Raw genomic sequence first — 20,651 nt, 5'->3', positions numbered from 1 at the left:
TCGGGATCCATCCCTTAGCCGTTTCCATGATATCGCATACCATATACTCTTAAGTGCATTATAATCCTCGCGGTTATATGCCAACTCTGGTATCGCTTTATCAAAACATGTCGAGTAAGGTGTCATACGAATTGGAATACTAACCCCTCGCCAATTCTGGCGACGGGGTTAGCATTCCACCCTTCTAGAGGGACACGACATGTATGTAACCCCTAACCCCGGTTAAAGTCAAACAGAGCCTCAGCTCCACAAAATGGATGCTGCCACCGAGACACAAGTCTGCCCTCCTGCTGCTGGGAGTCCTCCCAGAGCAGGAGATAAGGACAAAGGGTTTCCTGCCAGGGGCGGTGCCAGCACCGTCCCAGACAGGGTTTTGTGTATTGTAGGTAGGCAGGGCTTTAGAGGAAGGTGACTGCACGTGGCACCCCGGTGCTCACTGTGCATAGGCTGGCTGGAACCAGTTCCAGGGTCACTCCAGACCCTGTGCTGGGGAAAAGCCCGCCAAGGAAGTGGGTGTAACCACCCCCCTCCTAGTCCCACCCCTAGGGCAGGACTTAGTCGCGTGCCAGCCCCTTTTACAGGATAAAGGTAGGAACTGGCCCCCTTCCAAATCAGATCATCTTTGAATCCTGAAACTACTTTCCACGAAAGGAACTCAAGACTTCTTCCTAAGATTTCTCCCTTGTGACTAAGGAGTAGTCACCCTGCATCCGCAGGCACCATCTTAAGAACACTGCGGTCTGCTGCAAGTCTCTCCTCCGGATCAAGACTGCCCAGCTCGACGAGAACCGGCTTCCCTGGCACCTCTGACCTCTACCTGCATCGTCAGTCACGCTGAGATTCGTGGGTGTGACGAGACCTCGAGGGACCGGCCATCTTCAAGACTGCACGACTTCTTTCCAGCAAGCCCGCCGAGTAATTTCCTGGTGAGTGCTTTGGGGTCCGAGAAGCCCCGACCCTGAGCAGCTCCAGCACCGAAGTGCAGCCTCCCAGCGTCTCCACGATCTGCGTGGGGCCCTTCTGCTTTTTGCTGCTCACCGCGTTGTTTGGCTACTAGCCCGCTGGCTTGTGGCCTCCTGAACGACGCCCGATGACATTTCTGCTGCTAGTCTGGTTGCTCCAGGCTGGCCCTTGCTCCCTTCCAAAAGAGGAGCACCCCGGACCCTCCTGGTCCACTCAAGACGCCATTTTGAGTCCACCGCGTGGGCTTGAATTAGCCAAGGCTTGTTGCCCAATCCTGGGTAACTTCGACGCCGACAGCTTCATCCATCGTGGGACAGCTCGCCTCTCCATCCTGGTCGCCGACAACGCCTCCTGGTCCGTGAGATCTGCAGAGCCAGCGTCGCCCACTCACCTAGTCGAGGTGACTTCGCCCGGTGCCATCCTGGTGCCCACTTAATCACTGGCTAGTGATTCAAGAACTTGGTCCCTTCTGCTTTCAGGTTTCTTCTTCCTCGATCCAGGCTTGGATCCAACGAACTTTCCTTCACTGGTCGCCTGCCAGCAACTTCCTTCTTCCAGGCTCCTGGTCCGGCAACGAGATTCCCGACGTCTTTTCAGACCTATGCAGCTGCAGCCCCTGGGCTAGGTAACTTCGGCACTTCGGTGTCCCAGCATAGCCTCACTATCCTAGGGTCAGGATCCACTGTCGTTTTCTTCCTACCAGGTCGGGTTCGCCCGTGAACACTAACTTTGCCTTTACTAGCCTCCATAGACTTTGTCCCGCATCCCGCGTGAGAGTGCACACTCTGCACCCGAGTCCCCTAGGTCTCCTAGAAGTAATCTAACGATTCCCTAGTTAAGTCCTAGCGATTCCAAAGCCTATTAGTACTGTACTTACCTGCTAGTAATTTCGCATTCCACTTTTAGAGTATATGGTTTTTCGTGCCCCTCGGGCATTTGTGTATAACGTGCTAACTTAAGTATTTTCGTAAGAGTTTTGTTGTGTGCCTAGCACCCTGTCCTCATAAAGAGTACAGGGTTGTTGTGATTCTAATAAATACACTGTTTATTTTCATAACACTTGTGTGGTGTCCTTTCACTGGGTGTTCAAGGGGTAATGTGATGGTAAAACAGCTGGCTTAACACGCCCTCTAGAGTCTTAGCCTTAGACTGCTCGTATCCATGCTACTAGGATAGCTGGTCTATAAGGTTGACTTACAACCAATCATCAATAAGGGTTGTTTGGACTGATATATAGTGATCACTAGAATAGTGAACACTGCACATCAGGCCAACTTCTCACATTGGTGAGCAGCGGTTGGGATTTGAGCTTGCTGTTGTTTTACCACACATGCCCTAAGAATATCTTGTGAAAGATCACATAAGTACTAAAGGTACATATAACTTAGCTTAGAATACTCTGAGTTCTACTGAACCAGCTGTTGTAGCTCCTAGGGCCTAGCACACCCTAAACTACAACTCTAGCAAGGGATCAGTAGGCAAACATATAGTGTAGGTAAGTGCACCACTTACACCTCACTAGAAAAGCATGTCTACCCAGGGAGATTCTACTGAGACTCCCCTGGTCAGTGTTGACCCTCCACAGGTCACTTCAAGATATGCAGCTCTCAGTTTCCAGGAGATGAGACAGATCTGTGTCTCCAGAAAACTGAAGCAGGGGTCTAACCCCACCATTCCCTTTCTGATAGGTCTCTTAGAGACATATGATGCCAGAAAGCTTTCTCAGTTACATGAGAACATGCCAGCCTTAGAGGGAACCTCTGGGGATCCAGATCTCCCCAACATTGCTACTGCAGTTGAGGAGGAGGATCAAGAGGAACTCTCTGGGGATGAGGTAGACAAAGGTCTTGAGGTAGTCAGAAGGCTAACCAGGGCCAACTTAGACTTACTTGGGCTAGGATCTGGGGGACCCCCAGTACTAACCCGAAGTGGGCCTAACCTTGGAGTTAGGAGAGATAGATCTCTTTCTAGGGACTCCAATAGATCTCTGCACTCTAATGCCTCTTCTCAGGGGAGAAGGAATCCTCCACAGAGGAGATTTACTTCCCCTCAGAGAAAAGAGCATGAAGCTAGAATGAGACAAGCTGAACTGAGGATTGAAAGGGAAGAACTTGCCCTGGCCAAAGAGAAGCTTGCCTTTGCTAGAGAGCAGCAGATGAGTGGGCTAGCACCCACTGGTGGCAGCAATCTCCCAAGAGATAGAGAGAAGGGTTTAGATACTAAACACCTGACTAAAATAGTGCCCCCCTTTAAGCAAGGGGATGATATCCAGAAATGGATGGCTGCTCTGGAGAGGGCCTGCACTGTGCAGTGCATTCCCCAGAGTCAGTGGGCAGCTATACTGTGGCTCTCCTTTGATGGTAAAGGTAGAGATAAGCTCCTCACTACAAGAGTAGAGGATGCTAACAATTACCAGGTCCTGAAGAATACACTGGTTGATGGGTTTGGTTTAACCACTGAGCAGTACAGGTTTCTGTTCAGAGACACCCAGAAAACTCAGTCTCAGGACTGGTCTGACTTTGTGGATTGTGCCACTAAGGCTTTGGAGGGCTGGTTGCTGGGTAGCAAGGTTACAGATTACACAGGATTGTATAATCTAATGATGAGAGAACAAATTTTAAACAATTGTCAGAACCAGTTGTTGCACCAGCACCTTGTCGATTCAGATCTGACCTCTCCCCAAGAATTGGGAAAGAAGGCAGACAAATGGGTCAGGACAAGAATCAAGCAGAACCAGAACCAGAACCAGGGTGGTCAGAAGAAAGCAGACCAGAAGGGTAATGTTAAGAATGAGCAAAATGACCAGAAGTCTTCACCAGGTCCCCAACAAACCAAAGAGGGTGGGGGTCAGGCTTCCCAGAAGAAGAAGACTCAAGAAGGCCAGTCAAAAAGGTGGTGCCAGTACTGTAAAAGTAAATCTCACTGGTTTAGTGAGTGCACCAAAAGAGGAGGACAAACTCCTGCCACTACAGCCCCTAAGGCAACTGCACCCCCTAGTACAGTCAGTAGTGGTAGTGTACCTCCCAAGGCATTAGTTGGGTTAACCTTGGGTACTGAGGGGTCTGACAACTTAGTTGGCACACTCACTCAGGCTGTCCTTGTCTGTACAGGGGATATGGATATGTCCCCTGAAATAAGTCCCAATACATTGGGCAAATACAGGCAGACACCTTTGATAAATGGCAAAATGGCTCAGGCCTATAGGGACACTTGTGCCAGTGTCACCATGGTGACACCTAACTTTGTGGACCCTGGACAGATCATGCCAGGTACTGATTTCCTGGTGACCAATGCCAGCAATGTCACTACTAGTCATAGTGTGGCAATTGTGGCTTTCTCCTGGGGTGGAGTGAAGGGACAAAAGAAAGTTGTAGTCAGTTCAGACCTCCCAGTTGATTGTTTGTTGGGCAATGATTTGGAGTCATCACAATGGTCAGAAGTGGAGCAGAGGACTCACATGGAAATGTTAGGCTTGCCAGCACATGTGCTTGCTGTGACTAGGTCACAGGCCAGAAAATGCCCCACTGAACAGGTGCTGGATCCTGAAATGATGGACCAGACACCTTCCAAGAAGAAGAGCAGTAAGGGTAAGGCTTTGCCTTCCCCCTTACCCCAGGTTGAGGATCAAGTCTCTGAGGAGGCTGATCTGGAAGAGCTGAGGGAAACTGAGCCTAAAGAGCTTGAACTTGATCAAGTTGAGTTTCTGGGCTCAGGGGGACCCTCCAGAGCAGACCTGGGGAAGGAACAGTTGAGCTGCCCTTCCCTTGAACCCCTCAGACAGCAGGCTGCTGCTGAGGCTGCAGGGAATGCCACAGGTGCCCACAGGGTATACTGGGAAGATGGACTCCTGTACTCTGAGTCAAGAGACCCCAAGCCTGGTGCAACCAGGAGGCTGGTCATCCCCTTGTCTCTGAGAGGTTTCCTTCTCACCTTGGCCCATGAAATTCCCCTTGCAGGTCACTTAGGTCAGACAAAGACTTGGGACAGGCTTGTCTCACACTTTCACTGGCCCCATATGAATGAGAATACCAAGGAGTTTTGTCGCTCCTGTGTCACTTGCCAAGCCAGTGGTAAGTCAGGTGGCACAACAAAGGCCCCCCCTCATGTGGTGGGGGTTCCCTTTGAAAGAGTGGGGATTGACATTGTTGGTCCAATGGAACCCCAGACAGCATCAGGGCACAAGTTTATACTGGTGGTAGTGGATCATGCCACCAGGTATCCTGAAGCTATTCCCCTTAGGACCACTACAGCCCCTGTAGTGGCAAGAGCCCTAGTTGGAGTGTTCTCCAGAGTGGGTTTCCCTAAGGAGGTCGTTTCTGACAGAGGTACAAACTTCATGTCAGGATATCTGACTGCAATGTGGAAGGAGTGTGGTGTGAACTACAAGTTCACCACACCCTACCACCCACAATGCAATGGGCTTGTTGAGAGATTCAACAGGACCCTGAAAGGGATGATTCATGGACTACCTGAAACTCTTAGGAGAAGATGGGATGTCCTGATCCCCTGCCTCTTGTTTGCTTACAGAGAGGTCCCACAGAAGGGGGTTGGCTACAGCCCTTTTGAGCTTCTGTATGGGCATCCTGTAAGAGGACCCCTGTGTTTGGTGAAGGAAGGATGGGAGAGACCTCTCAAAAAGCCTGCAACCAACATAGTGGACTATGTACTTGGTCTCCGCTCCAGGATGGCTGAGTATATGGAAAAGGCATCCAAAAACCTTGAGGCCAGCCAAGAACTTCAAAAAGCTTGGCATGACCAAAAGGCTGTCCTGACTGTGTACCAGCCAGGACAGAAGGTGTGGGTGCTGGAGCCAGTGGCCCCAGCGGCTCTGAAAGACAAATGGTCTGGGCCCCACACCATCATTGAGCAAAAGGGAGAGGTTACCTACTTGGTGGACCTTGGAACTCCCAGGAGCCCTCTCAGAGTGCTCCATGTTAACAGGCTCAAGGCATATGTTGACAGGAAGGACATGAGCTTGCTCATGGCCACAGATGAGGGACAGGAGGAAGAGAGTGACCCTCTCCCAGACCTGCTCACTCAGAATCCTGATGATGGATCAGTTGATGGTGTTGTCTTTTGTGGCAGCCTCACTGAACATCAGCAACAGGATTGCAGGCAAGTTCTGCAATCCTACAGACATATGTTCTCTCTGACACCCAGCCAAACTGATTGGTGTACCCATGATGTTGACACTGGAGACAGTCTGCCTGTCAAGAGTAAAATCTACAGACAGCCTGATCATGTTAGAGACTGCATCAAAACTGAAGTGCAGAAAATGTTGGAGCTGGGAGTCATTGAGCCCTCAGATAGCCCTTGGGCTAGCCCAGTAGTTCTAGTGCCAAAGCCTCACACCCAGGGTGGTAAGAAAGAGATGAGGTTTTGCGTAGACTACAGAGGCCTCAATGCAGTCACTAAGACTGATGCCCACCCAATACCAAGAGCAGATGAACTTATAGATAAATTGGCTTCTGCCAACTTCTTAAGTACATTTGATTTGACAGCTGGGTATTGGCAAATCAGGTTAGCTGAGGAGGCCAAACCCAAGACAGCATTTTCTACCCCTGGAGGACATTATCAATTTGTGGTAATGCCCTTTGGACTGAAAAATGCACCTGCCACCTTCCAAAGGTTGGTGAATCAAGTCCTCACTGGGCTGGATGACTTCTGTGCAGCATATCTAGACGATATTGCTGTCTTTAGCTCCACCTGGGAGGATCACCTGGTCCACCTGAGGAAAGTGTTAGAGGCCCTGCAAAAGGCAGGCCTCACTATCAAGGCCACAAAGTGCCAGATAGGGCAGACACAGGTTGTATACCTGGGCCACCTTGTAGGTGGAGGCCAGGTTCAGCCACTGGAGAGTAAGATACAGGCCTTCAAGGACTGGACTCCTCCAATCACCCAGACTCAGGTTCGAGCTTTCTTGGGCCTGACTGGGTACTATAGGAAGTTTGTCAGAAATTATGGGTCCATAGTGACCCCTCTTAATGACCTGACAAGCAAAAAGATGCCAAAGAAAGTTCAGTGGACAGCAAGCTGTCAGAAAGCATTCAATGACCTAAAGCAGGCCATGTGCACAGCACCTATCCTAAAGAGTCCAGATTACTCCAAGCCATTCATTGTCCAAACAGATGCTTCTGAGTTGGGTGTGGGGGCTGTTCTGTCTCAACTGAATTTTGATGGTAATGATCAGCCTATTGCTTTCATTAGTAGGAGGTTGACACCCAGAGAGAAAAATTGGTCAGCTATTGAGAGGGAGGCCTTTGCTGTGGTCTGGGCCCTGAAGAAGCTGAGGGCCTACTTGTTTGGCACTCACTTCACCATTCAGACAGACCATAAGCCCCTCTTGTGGCTAAATCAGATGAAGGGTGAAAACCCCAAACTGCTTAGGTGGTCCATTTCCCTACAGGGGATGGATTTTACAGTGGAGCATAGACCTGGTACTGATCACAGCAATGCTGATGGGCTCTCCAGGTATTTCCACTTAGAGCAAGAAGACTCACCTGGTCAAGGTTAGTTTATTGTCCCAAAGTTTGGGGGGGGGGGGGGTCATGTAGGAGAGTAGGGTCTGCAATCCTATGATCACCCAGATTTTTGCTTTTTGCTGCACTGGTTTACGACTTTCCCTGGCTGTGGGCCTGCTAATCAGACCCACAGCCTAGCTGTACTCTCTATCCAAATTGTACTCAGGTACTGAATTGGCACTGGGCCCTCTCCAAGTCCCTGTACCCAGGGCTGAGGTGTACCCAGAAGTCTCCCAGGGGCTGAAGCATGTATTATGCCACCCCTGGGCTGACTAACCAAACTGACACAACTGGCTGCACGACAGCTGGGGCAAGGTGGTGTACTCACCCTTTGCTTTAGATATAGTATACCTATATCTAACCCTAAGATGGACACACAGATCTCCTATCAGTCACTCCTATGGCAGGCCTTAACAATCCTGAAGGCAGAGTGCTTGGAATCGTGTGAGATGGTGCTCTGGCATGAGCTGAGCCTGTCTGCGGCTTTCGGGATCCATCCCTTAGCCGTTTCCATGATATCGCCTACCATATACTCTTAAGTGCATTATAATCCTCGCGGTTATATGCCAACTCTGGTATCGCTTTATCAAAACATGTCGAGTAAGGTGTCATACGAATTGGAATACTAACCCCTCGCCAATTCTGGCGACGGGGTTAGCATTCCACCCTTCTAGAGGGACACGACATGTATGTAACCCCTAACCCCGGTTAAAGTCAAACAGAGCCTCAGCTCCACAAAATGGATGCTGCCACCGAGACGACACAAGTCTGCCCTCCTGCTGCTGGGAGTCCTCCCAGAGCAGGAGATAAGGACAAAGGGTTTCCTGCCAGGGGCGGTGCCAGCACCGTCCCAGACAGGGTTTTGTGTATTGTAGGTAGGCAGGGCTTTAGAGGAAGGTGACTGCACGTGGCACCCCGGTGCTCACTGTGCATAGGCTGGCTGGAACCAGTTCCAGGGTCACTCCAGACCCTGTGCTGGGGAAAAGCCCGCCAAGGAAGTGGGTGTAACCACCCCCCTCCTAGTCCCACCCCTAGGGCAGGACTTAGTCGCGTGCCAGCCTCTTTTACAGGATAAAGGTAGGAACTGGCCCCCTTCCAAATCAGATCATCTTTGAATCCTGAAACTACTTTCCACGAAAGGAACTCAAGACTTCTTCCTAAGATTTCTCCCTTGTGACTAAGGAGTAGTCACCCTGCATCCGCAGGCACCATCTTAAGAACACTGCGGTCTGCTGCAAGTCTCTCCTCCGGATCAAGACTGCCCAGCTCGACGAGAACCGGCTTCCCTGGCACCTCTGACCTCTACCTGCATCGTCAGTCACGCTGAGATTCGTGGGTGTGACGAGACCTCGAGGGACCGGCCATCTTCAAGACTGCACGACTTCTTTCCAGCAAGCCCGCCGAGTAATTTCCTGGTGAGTGCTTTGGGGTCCGAGAAGCCCCGACCCTGAGCAGCTCCAGCACCGAAGTGCAGCCTCCCAGCGTCTCCACGATCTGCGTGGGGCCCTTCTGCTTTTTGCTGCTCACCGCGTTGTTTGGCTACTAGCCCGCTGGCTTGTGGCCTCCTGAACGACGCCCGACGACATTTCTGCTGCTAGTCTGGTTGCTCCAGGCTGGCCCTTGCTCCCTTCCAAAAGAGGAGCACCCCGGACCCTCCTGGTCCACTCAAGACGCCATTTTGAGTCCACCGCGTGGGCTTGAATTAGCCAAGGCTTGTTGCCCAATCCTGGGTAACTTCGACGCCGACAGCTTCATCCATCGTGGGACAGCTCGCCTCTCCATCCTGGTCGCCGACAACGCCTCCTGGTCCGTGAGATCTGCAGAGCCAGCGTCGCCCACTCACCTAGTCGAGGTGACTTCGCCCGGTGCCATCCTGGTGCCCACTTAATCACTGGCTAGTGATTCAAGAACTTGGTCCCCTCTGCTTTCAGGTTTCTTCTTCCTCGATCCAGGCTTGGATCCAACGAACTTTCCTTCACTGGTCGCCTGCCAGCAACTTCCTTCTTCCAGGCTCCTGGTCCGGCAACGAGATTCCCGACGTCTTTTCAGACCTATGCAGCTGCAGCCCCTGGGCTAGGTAACTTCGGCACTTCGGTGTCCCAGCATAGCCTCACTATCCTAGGGTCAGGATCCACTGTCGTTTTCTTCCTACCAGGTCGGGTTCGCCCGTGAACACTAACTTTGCCTTTACTAGCCTCCATAGACTTTGTCCCGCATCCCGCGTGAGAGTGCACACTCTGCACCCGAGTCCCCTAGGTCTCCTAGAAGTAATCTAACGATTCCCTAGTTAAGTCCTAGCGATTCCAAAGCCTATTAGTACTGTACTTACCTGCTAGTAATTTCGCATTCCACTTTTAGAGTATATGGTTTTTCGTGCCCCTCGGGCATTTGTGTATAACGTGCTAACTTAAGTATTTTCGTAAGAGTTTTGTTGTGTGCCTAGCACCCTGTCCTCATAAAGAGTACAGGGTTGTTGTGATTCTAATAAATACACTGTTTATTTTCATAACACTTGTGTGGTGTCCTTTCACTGGGTGTTCAAGGGGTAATGTGATGGTAAAACAGCTGGCTTAACACGCCCTCTAGAGTCTTAGCCTTAGACTGCTCGTATCCATGCTACTAGGATAGCTGGTCTATAAGGTTGACTTACAACCAATCATCAATAAGGGTTGTTTGGACTGATATATAGTGATCACTAGAATAGTGAACACTGCACATCAGGCCAACTTCTCACAAACAGCCAGAAATTTACATTTTAAAGCGAATCACTCCTGGCCGGTTCTGAAACCTTAGATCATGGATTCACATGCCCTACCTGGAAAATGTGGAGAAAAGTGGGGTCCAAATCACCTTACTACTTTCCATTTCCAAGTTCTTCATGAACAGAGTACTTTGGTCATACAGCAGTCCTTTAATTACACTGCAGAGCTGGTGTCTGCGTGACAGTCTTCAAATGGTGGGAGGATATCACCTGAAATGTACACAAATTGTTTGACAAGCACCAAGAAGTCTGTCTGCCTTTTCTTGAAGTAAGGGGTAGTGCCTGGCCCTGCAGCAGAAGAGCAGTTCATGAGAAGCTAGCTGTGTTTGTGCATGAGGCGCACACAGACATTTCTGACTGTCTTTGTGATCAAAGCTTGAGCCGACTTGTGAGGGGTCCCATGTCATACCTACCAAGGTGGACCATGTACAGAAATTAGGCCAAGTAGGCACCTTGTACCGTCTACCACTCCTGTGGCTGCCGAAGGCTAGTTGCTGTAGCTAACACTAGCTCAGGCAAACCCTGAGAGAGACTCGAGATCACCAGCAAAACCGTAGAAAATCTCAGCCCGCGACTGCAACGGACCAAAGAAGCACAACGCCCTTGTGAACCTGGCCTGGAAACCTTTTCAATGTTAATCCTCTCTAGGTGGGCCAGTGCTTGGGGGGAGAGGGGGGGCAGCAAGGGGAAGAATCTCCAAATTATTCTTTGAGGGGTGCCATTATATGGCCCAGGGACACCATCCCCTGGGGCCCCATGAAGATTTTAGGGAGGAAAGTGTAAGCATTCCCTTCCTGAACCATTACGTAACTCCGGGGACCACATCCCTCTGATCGGGGGTGGGGGTAAATAACAAGTTCCCGTTGGTGTCCCAGTTCCAACCGAGACCCAGCAAACCGAGGCCTTGGCACCATGGGGAAAGACCCAGGGTCCCAGCGGGCCCTATCGGCTGTCCTCCCTGCACCCATCCTTGGTGTGGTGTGAACTGGCTGCACTGGTTTGGGCCCGGCCAGGGGGAGCGTGTTATCTTTCTATTCCTGCCAGGCGACAGCAAACCTATGTTTCCTGCCATGGAGTGTGCGGGCAGGGAGTTGGGTTTCCCAAGCAGAGAACAACTCAGTGAATCAGGGGCCGTTGACCCAGAACACTGCTAGTGTCAGGCTGGTGGGGGGGCATTAGATGGCTCTGGGAGGGAGTTGCATGCCCCTCCCCAAAAGATATAAAGATAGATATATAGATAGATACAGTGAAATGAGCAGAGTAGCCACTCATTTCACGTTCACAGCTCTAGCTGGGGAGCGCTCCATAATGCCCTAAAAAAGGCTTTTTTTTAATTTAAAGATTTTTGGGAGGTTTGTGCTAATAAAAGGAAGAGTGCCATCACCAAGCTTCTTTTTTTTTTCTCTTCTTTTGTTTCCATTTTCAAATGTTGTAGAGGGCTGCAGGAAACCTGTGCACTAAAGTAACTTTAGCTTGTGCCCTTGCCATGCAAATCTTACACCCTCACATAATACACCACTCATGACACATTGAATGCCATCATTGATAACATCCCTAATGAGATCTGAAATTACTTCATTGATAACCCTTTGCATGGAAGGGGTGCAAGTTATAGTTACTTGAGATAACTATATCTGGTGAATGGCAATTGTTTTTGTTTAAAACGTTAATTGTCACTGACATTTTCACCTAATTTTAACGCCACTATAATCTTTAGTTTTCGCCAATGAAAATTATTTATATATATATATATATATATATATATATATATATATATATATGAGGTATGTAGAGTTCCCAACACCAGCGAGCGCAGCAGGGCAGCCACACACACAAGCAGGAACCAGCGAGACCCAAGACGGTGCAAATTTTTCTTTATTGAAGTTTAGCCCAGCACCAGTCCGCCATGACGCGTTTCGGCTAGAGATAGCCTTGATCACATGTCAGCGTCAAGGGGGCTGACCACCCATTTAAAGTGCAAGAGTGCCATCACATGTCATGGAAAACAAAGAAATACTGTTGTTTCCAAAGAATCTTGAAACTACGTTGCAGCTTAAATGCCCGTATTCGCACATAGAATATACACAGCAATAGGACGTAATATAATAACAGTAAAATACACATTACAGACACAATTTGTAAAACCTCAGTAGACAAAAGTATATTTGTCAGAATTCATGGCAACGGCTAGAAAAACTTCTAAAATGATATAAAAGTTAAAAGCCTAATAAATATTAATAAATAATCATATTGTAGCCTAAAAGTCCAAAACACAGTCATATATACAAATTGGGACAAATAACTGCGAAAGTTGTGCAAGGACATATCTGTAAATCCCTGTTGTCATGGATTCAATAACTTAATATATATAATATTTGTTTTGTTTTTCTTCACTCGCCCTTGGCTGTACTACAAAAACTGCAAAGCTTGTGGTGCCACTGGCTGCTAATCACTTTATATTGTGCGAGGGGAACGAGACACAATTAACTAGGCATGTTGATACCCTTTGGTTGTGTCCTCTTTCAGAACGAGTCCGAGCTCTACGGTCCTATGTGTTACTTAAAATGTTAACCTTCTCCATCACAATGCAGGCCAGGTAGAGAAATAAGGATACGGTGTTCAGGAATTGGGAAAGGTAGGCTATGCTCAGTGTAAAGAAATTTAAACGGTGTTCTGGGGTCCAGATAGCTCTCTGTTAAACTTGGGGTATGTGATTCTCGCTTTGTTTGCAGCAATATATAGGAAATGGCTGGGACCTCGCAAGACAAAGGTAAATGGCTTCTGCAATACACTGCATGAAGTCAGATTCTCTAATGTAGTTCATATTCGCATTACTTTATTTCATGTAGAGATACACTTCATGAATCATAGAAACATTTTCAGGTACTCAGTAAAAATTCCTAGTGGTGCTACCTCTCATAACCTTTCATGTGTAAAATGTATAAAATTTATTTAATAGAGATTTTATGTCTTTCAGCTAGCTGTCTGTTACGCAGGCTTAGTTTAGTGTTTGCACTTGTTGCTCCTCTTGAGCCAGCTGATTGTGGCACACCTTCAACATAAGGCACACCTGTCCAAATTATCCCAAAAACGAAAGCCCCTTTGTTTTCCTGGATGTTGTAATTCTGCAAATTCAGTCACACAGTTGAAACAGTTATTAAACTTAGTGGCTTTAAATCAGCCATTAACCACAAACTTCTTTGTAGAAAGGAATGGCTTGGTTATCATCCCAATTTACATCCTTTCTCCCAACGCTTCAAAGTGGGTTATTTCACTGAGCATAAGATAAGAAGTCTGGTGAACCTGTGGTGATCATGAGGGTTGCTGTTACCTGATTGGATGGGACTCTAGTATGACTTTTGAGTAGGGGTTAGTGTCTCCTCTTGACTTGGTGTCACTGAGGATGAGTGGATGCTATGCGGCGCAATTTGTGTTGTAATCAGTGTCCTTTTGTCACTTTATTTTCTCCCCACTGAAGGTAGAGTTTGGGGAGATTGTCTTTCACCTGGTGAAAGTGACCCAGTGTTCTTAACTGGTGAAAGAAAGTAGAGTTTGTATTGTTCTGATGAGTCATTTCTTCTTTAGACACTTTTTGGAAAAATGTTGGATTACATGCAGGGAGGGGGCGAAACTCCCCAGACAGATGTACGCTGGATGTCAGAGAGTGGGATCATAGATGTCTTCCTCCTGCTAGGTCCTACTGCCAAGGACGTCTTCAAGCAGTATGGCTCCCTGACAGGTAAGGAAAGAGTACTCTTTTTTTCCCCCACTCTCTCTACTTGTCTTGAGCACAAAGCTCCTGTCTCAGGGTTCCTAGGCCCAGTAGAGCCATAATCCTCTGGCATTGGTGTTGCCTTCAACACTGCTCGGTTCTTTTCCAGAACTCTCACCTACAAGTGATATTGTCCCAAAATTAATAACCTTCACCATACTCTTCCATTAAAGGAGCACAAACTGTCTAACACCTTTCTTTTTCATCTTCTACCCTCCTAGACATAGTCTTAATTCTAGGCATATTGTAAAATGACCACATCCTGTTCTCTCCATTCCTCAGATATGTTCTCACTCTTTAGTATTCCTCAGTTCAGTTTGTGCATTCATCATACTCTCTGCTCCTGTGACCTGTTTTTTCTTCCACTTCAGGAACCCAGGCTTTCCCACCTCTCTTCACCATCGGATATCATCAGTGCCGCTGGAATTATAACGATGAAGAGGATGTGCGTGCTGTAGACGCTGGCTTTGATGAGCATGACCTCCCGTATGATGTCATCTGGCTGGACATTGAACACGCAGATGGCAAACGGTACTTCACCTGGGATCCCAACAAGTTCCCCACTCCCAAAAACATGCTTCAGGAGCTGGATGCCAAAAGGCGGAAGGTGAGCAGGGACTAGGAGCCATAAGAAATATAGAATTTGGTGTGGACATGAACGTTGTAAATGTGGTGAAATGCAGGGATTGATCAGCTTCAGAGGTCATTCAAAAACTGACATTGAGGAAGGTGTATGCAGGCTATTGAGACTTATGGATGACTACGTCCTTACTAAACAATTTTGTGGAGTGCTTTGAAAGTAAGTTTCATGCCATTGTTTCTTATAAGAGGATGTGGTGACTTTTTGCTTCCGAATTGTACAGGGGCGATTTGCTTGCTCGGTGCCTCTTTTTCCACTTCAACTGCTTGTTTTGCTTCAGAGCACCTATGTGCGTGGATAAATATGCTATCTACACTGATTCATAAACCGTTTGTGTACACACAGAAAAGGGACCATTTGAGGATTTTCCTGTAGCGTGAGGATTGTTCATTCTACATAGCTTGAGGCTATAGTAGGACTGTCTCAATTTCTGCTAGCACGGGGAGGGAGGGTGTTTTCTACTAGCTTGTCTGGTTTGTCCCCCTTACTCTTTTCCTCCTACAGGAGCATTAACATGCACATCTCCTGTTTCACTCAGGCTTCTTCCTTCATTTTCACAATCTACTTCTCTTACAGATTTTTAAATTCTTGCTTTCGTTCATCTTCCTTCTTGTCAATTTCATTGCTTGTATGGTGCGCTCTCTCCACCTGCTCTCTGACATCTCCAGTTGAACGTATGTTTTAGGTTTTCTGTAGTCTTGAGTTCTGTCTCCCTTTTTAGGTCTCGTGGCGTAACAGCGCGTTAGCGCTGTGTCCGCCCGGAGATCTTTTGTTACTGACTGTGCTTCCCAGGAGACAGCACCTGGCCCCGCGCATCTCGCAAAAGGCGATCGGCGCAGGCCGCGCGCGAACGCGCTCGCCGTGGCTGTCTCCTGGGAAGCGCAAACATACACAGGCACACCTCCCCCTGCACGCATGCGCACACACATACACAAGCACACATACACGCACGGAGAGACGCCCCCCCCCCCCACCCCTCCGCTGTCGCACACACACGCATACATACAGGCATCCCCCCCTTCCCCGCTCACCGGCACTCCGGACTTGTGCAGCCTCCGACCGCGGGGCTCTCCCTCGGGCATGGGAGCCCCGCGTCACCACTGCTCCTCCAGGCACTCCGTGGGCGCGGGCTTCATAAAACGGAAGTCCCGCCCCACGATAGGTTTCGTTTTGCGTGCGCACGTCTTCTTAGGAGTGGGCTTCGTGCACAAGACGGAAGTCCCGCCCCCACCAAAGGTTAGTTTTATGTACATGTATTTCTATTGTAGGGGTTTCTGTTGTACTTGTGAGATCCACATGTATGTCCATTTGGCTTCTGTGCGCTGCTTATTCCTCTCTCCTCCCGTCTTCTCATATCTGCCCCAGTGCTTCCCGCCTTCTCCTCTGCGTTACTTTTTGCCGTTTTGACACCCCTCTTGTTTCCCCTCGCTCGCCCCTTCCTACCTGCGTGCTACCAGCAGGCGTTAGTTTTTCCCCGTTTCATGGAAACGAAAGGTGGGCTGTAGTGAAGCTCACTTGCTTTCAGTGCGGTCCTCTTTCTTCCCTATATCAAATGAAGGCCTGATTGCAAGAAAGCCTTAATTAAAGTACTTCCTTTCTTTCTATGTCATATAAACCAAAGAAGGACCCTTGCCAGCCTATCTTTATTTGGTATAGAAACAAAAACAGGACTGTATCAAAGGGTAGGTGCTTTCCTTAATTATCCAGCCTTTGTGTCTCAGACCTGTTAGTTTTGCCATCGTTTTATAGTATTTATTGTTACCAGTTTTGTATTTTTTTTATTTACAATGTACTTGCCTTTGGTTCCAACCAGAGGAATAATACAGTGTAACCTCATGCGCTTAGCCGCGTGGTACGTCCTTCTACTTCCTATGGGGTGCTTGCATTAATGTGCATGAGGGACTGTTATGCATATGAAAAATACAGTCACCAAGCGTTCAGCTTTTTATCTCACACATGCATTAAATATGTAAAGCAATCTTTTGTATTAGTTTTTTACAGCAGTCGTTTTTAGGTCTCGTAGCGTAACACATGAATTGGGGTCAAATAATGCCCTCCCAGGGTTCTGGTGACACCACTTTCTAAACGCCAGGGCGTGCTTGACCTGCGGCCCTATTACATCATCGGTAACCCTATACTGCCACCTGTGCACAAGTGTGCCAAACCCATGTAAGGCATAATTCTCGTATGAGAGCATTGCAAATGCTCGCTAATCAAGTCGTACGATTTCTACCGAGATATACGCAGGAACATGACCACTCAATTATGGAACATTTTCTTTGCTCTGGTTAGATCCTAAAATCTTTCCTAAAAAATATTGCAAGGCTGGGCGCTTCCTTAGTTCAAATGGTTATTTTATTTTCAGCCTCTGTAGTATTTTGAAAAGTCGCTGTTTTTCTTTTAACAGTCAAAATTGTGATTTGGTGGAAAACGATTTTATCCTCATAATGGGATGTTCAGTTTAAATTTAAAATCAGAATTCTAACACACCTAATTGCCTCCAAGAGAAATGCCAGTTCGCTGGATTATTTTGCTTGCAGGTCGTTTATGAAACAGCTTTGGTTTTTTACGTCACACAGCTGTACGTGTGCTACAGCAAAATGATTATATTGTTGATTGTAACAATAATTGCCAATGCGTATTACAGACTACTCATAAACTACGGGACGTGCAGGGGCTCAGGGAGTGCAGCGTCAAGTGCGGACTCGAAATGTGGGATTGCTAAATATGAGTGCGTGTGAAGCATCATTAGAGCTGTGTGAATAATAACTGCGTCAGCCCCGTGCGTGAGGTGCATCATCAGACTTGTGTGAATAATAACAGCTGTGAGGCCGTGCCTGAGATGCATCATCAGAGCTGGTTCAATATATATATATATATATATATACAAAATTAGGGAAGAAACACTGGCACAGGGGATCCTGGTTGGTAGGTTCTCCGTGCACTACAATTGAAACCACATCAAATACCAGGCAAAATGGGGGGGCTAACCATGTCAAAAAGGCTCTTTCACACCGCCCCCATGCCTCCCCCCGCCCCCCACACACACTTCCAGTCAGTGTACCTCGTGCTGCAGTTAAGCACCCTCTTCCTCTCAGTGGCCCAGAGTACCTCCACTATAATTTTATATAGTTACGTAAATGTCTGTCTTGGAACATTATACAGCGTACCCTGGATGACCACGGCTATTTTACCCACCAGGGATGTATCCTGGATGACCACGGCTATTTTACCCACCAGGGATAGTAAAGCACAAAGATGATGGACTGAATGCTGAACATTGTCAAACATTCACCCCTAGTCACTGATCTGGGTTGTATCCATTTTTTTCTTGCTCGCCACGCCATTCCAGTTTGGACCCAGCCATATGCAAATCAGTCTTGATCCTGCTCCCCATGGAAACAGTTCAGCTAGAACTGCTGGGCCCTCGCTGGACCAGAAACAGGCATTCTAGGACCAGCTTCGGGGTATCATCCCTCATCAGTCAGGCTAGCATGAATTTGGTGGCACTGCGAGCAAGGGATCCTCGCTTGGGCATATCCTTCCCATCTAGGGCGACTATAGCAAAACACAAAGATGATGGACAAAATTCGGAAAATTTTCAAACATTCACCCACAATTACAGATCTGGGTTAAATCCATTGTGTTTTTACTCACTACCCCATTCCAGTTTGGACCCAGCCATATGCAAATCCGTTTTGATTTAATCCAGATCTGTGACTGACCATGTTCAGCATTCTGTTCATAATTTTGTGTTGCTATAGTCACTCTAAGTGGGAAGGGTATGACCAGACATGGGTCCCGTGCTCGCTATGCCACTGTATTCAAGCTAGCCTGCCGGATGAGGGGCAATACCCTGAAACCGGTCCCAGGATGTTTGTTTTGTGGTCCTGGGAAAACCGGGCCTGGTAGTTAAGTCTGGACTGTTCCCATGGGAAGCAGGGTCAAGACTGATTTGCATATGACTGGGTCAAACTGAGGTGGTATGGTGAGCAAAAAAACGATGGATTTATTCCAGTTGCTATACCCATCAGGGATAGCTAGAGAGTATTCCAAAGATTCACAGATTATTTCAGGTCTTCCATCATGATGCCCATAATCTGCTTATGAAACAAGGCTGGTTCCCTCGTCACTCAGATCCCAAGGTATCTAACACTGTTGGCCTCCACGGTAGACCCACTACTGGCACGTCTGCTAAGGCACACAGCGGGAACAGCTTAGACTTCTCTCAGTTCACACAAAGCCCAGTTAATTCTTAGAATACAGACCGGGCAGCCAATAAAATGGAGACCGAGTACTCCATCTGGCGCAAATACATCAGCGCATTGTCCACGTACAGGGAAACCACGTGTGCGGTCTAACCCATTACCACTCCCTAACCCCGAAAAACTGCCCACAACCTACTCACCGGTGGTTCCAGCACAAAAAGCAATGGCGATAGTAGGTAGCCCTGTCTAATCCCTCCTATATAGTGAGAAATGCTCTGATACTATCCCTCCAGTGCGCACCCCTCCACAAAGAGCCACCGTACAGTAAGATTACCCACCAGAGATGGGAATTCCCGAACCCGAATGTCCTCAGTACCTGCCATAAGTAGCACCAGGCCACAGAATCGAATATCTGCTCTATATCAAGGAGCGCCAAAGCATATCTATCCTCCTCCAGGATCGGAGCATGCTGGACCTATGAGGGCCGAAGCAAGTTACATAATGTATTGCCAAGGGAACTGAAGTCGCACTGGTCGTCCTGCACCGGTGTCGGAAGATGGGGTCAACAATCTTGACGCTAGGATTTTACATCAACATTTAGCATAATGAGTGGGCAATAGGATGCATCCTCTTTAATGCCCTAATCCGGTTTAGGCAGCATTACTATAAGCGCTGCTTTAATGGACTCCGGTAATTCGCCATGGGATATGCTTCATTATAAACCCCTAGTAAGCTATCCGTGAATACCCCTGCTCTTGATTGAGGGTTCTTTATAGATATACTGAAATTCAGTTCCGAATTGCAGCCAGGATTTTGATGTTTCTTATCCTGCTGTCTGAACAAGCATGATGTTCTTTTTTTAAATTTTTTTTATTTGTCTTTCTTGACTGTTTTTGAATGCAAACCTGTCTTCTGGACCAATTTCACCTAGGCACAGATGTCATTTAATTTAATATGGCAACGAAGGCAACTTAATGTTGTACTGCATTGTTTAATTCAATTGAAACCTTCATTGCTTTTGTTTCTTTTCCTTTCATCCTGCTCGACAGATGGTGACCATTGTAGACCCTCACATCAAGATTGACACTGGCTACCGGATTCACAATGAGATCCGCTCTAAAAACTTCTATGTGAAGACAAAGGATGGCAGTGACTACGAAGGCTGGTGCTGGCCAGGTATTGGTTTGAGAAAAGGAAGTGGAGGATATATTGATGAGGCAAGAGAAAGAATGTGATCTGGGCAAGGCTGCTTGCCAAACATAGGCTCATAGAATAGAGCGGGAACCTGGGTTGACTGCAGACTTTTTTGAAGAAGTGTGAGTTAAGTGAGCAATGAGAGCTTCTGGGACATGGTGACTTTTTTTTTTTTTTTTGGGAGTGATGTTTTCACAACTGTCTTTTCCTTTTGACCAGGCTCTGCTGGGTACCCAGATTTTACAAATCCGGAGATGCGTGCCTGGTGGTCAAGCATGTTTTCCTACGATCAGTATGAGGTGAGAGCAAGGTTGGTTTTGGAGGGTAAGTCCCTGTCCGGTAAGGAAGGGGCCAGCAAACTGATGGAATCACTAGTCTTGAATGGTTGGCTCCAGCATTTCTACCCGCAGGTTGTCATTCAGAGGAGCATTGCACAACTTCTAAAACATTTCTGTGAGGGCTGCTGGAGTGTAGGGAGCAAAGCGGTTGGGTGGGGCTGCTTGAGACCCTGTTGCATAGGAAAAATACATACAATCTTCTAGCACTATGAGCTTGCACTGAGTTCCTCGTTAAAGTGCAATAAGGTTTCGGG

The 20,651-nt window shown here is 47.9% G+C and overlaps 1 protein-coding gene across 2 annotated transcripts in view; it reads left to right on the top strand.

Annotated features, from left to right (window-relative positions):
- Positions 1 to 20,651, top strand: part of GANAB (glucosidase II alpha subunit) — a 238,707-nt gene that overhangs the window by 95,489 nt on the left and 122,567 nt on the right. For both annotated transcript variants that reach the window (XM_078660606.1, XM_078660605.1), the window contains 4 exons: positions 13,831 to 13,984; positions 14,389 to 14,624; positions 19,915 to 20,041; positions 20,279 to 20,358. In XM_078660606.1, the coding sequence (XP_078516732.1) occupies positions 13,831 to 13,984; positions 14,389 to 14,624; positions 19,915 to 20,041; positions 20,279 to 20,358 (597 nt within the window). The remainder of the gene's footprint in view (positions 1 to 13,830; positions 13,985 to 14,388; positions 14,625 to 19,914; positions 20,042 to 20,278; positions 20,359 to 20,651) is intronic.

The sequence above is a fragment of the Lissotriton helveticus genome, chromosome 9 (genome assembly GCF_964261635.1).
Source record: "Lissotriton helveticus chromosome 9, aLisHel1.1, whole genome shotgun sequence".
Lineage (NCBI taxonomy): Eukaryota > Metazoa > Chordata > Amphibia > Caudata > Salamandridae > Lissotriton > Lissotriton helveticus.
This window is presented reverse-complemented; position numbering and strand designations above follow the sequence as displayed.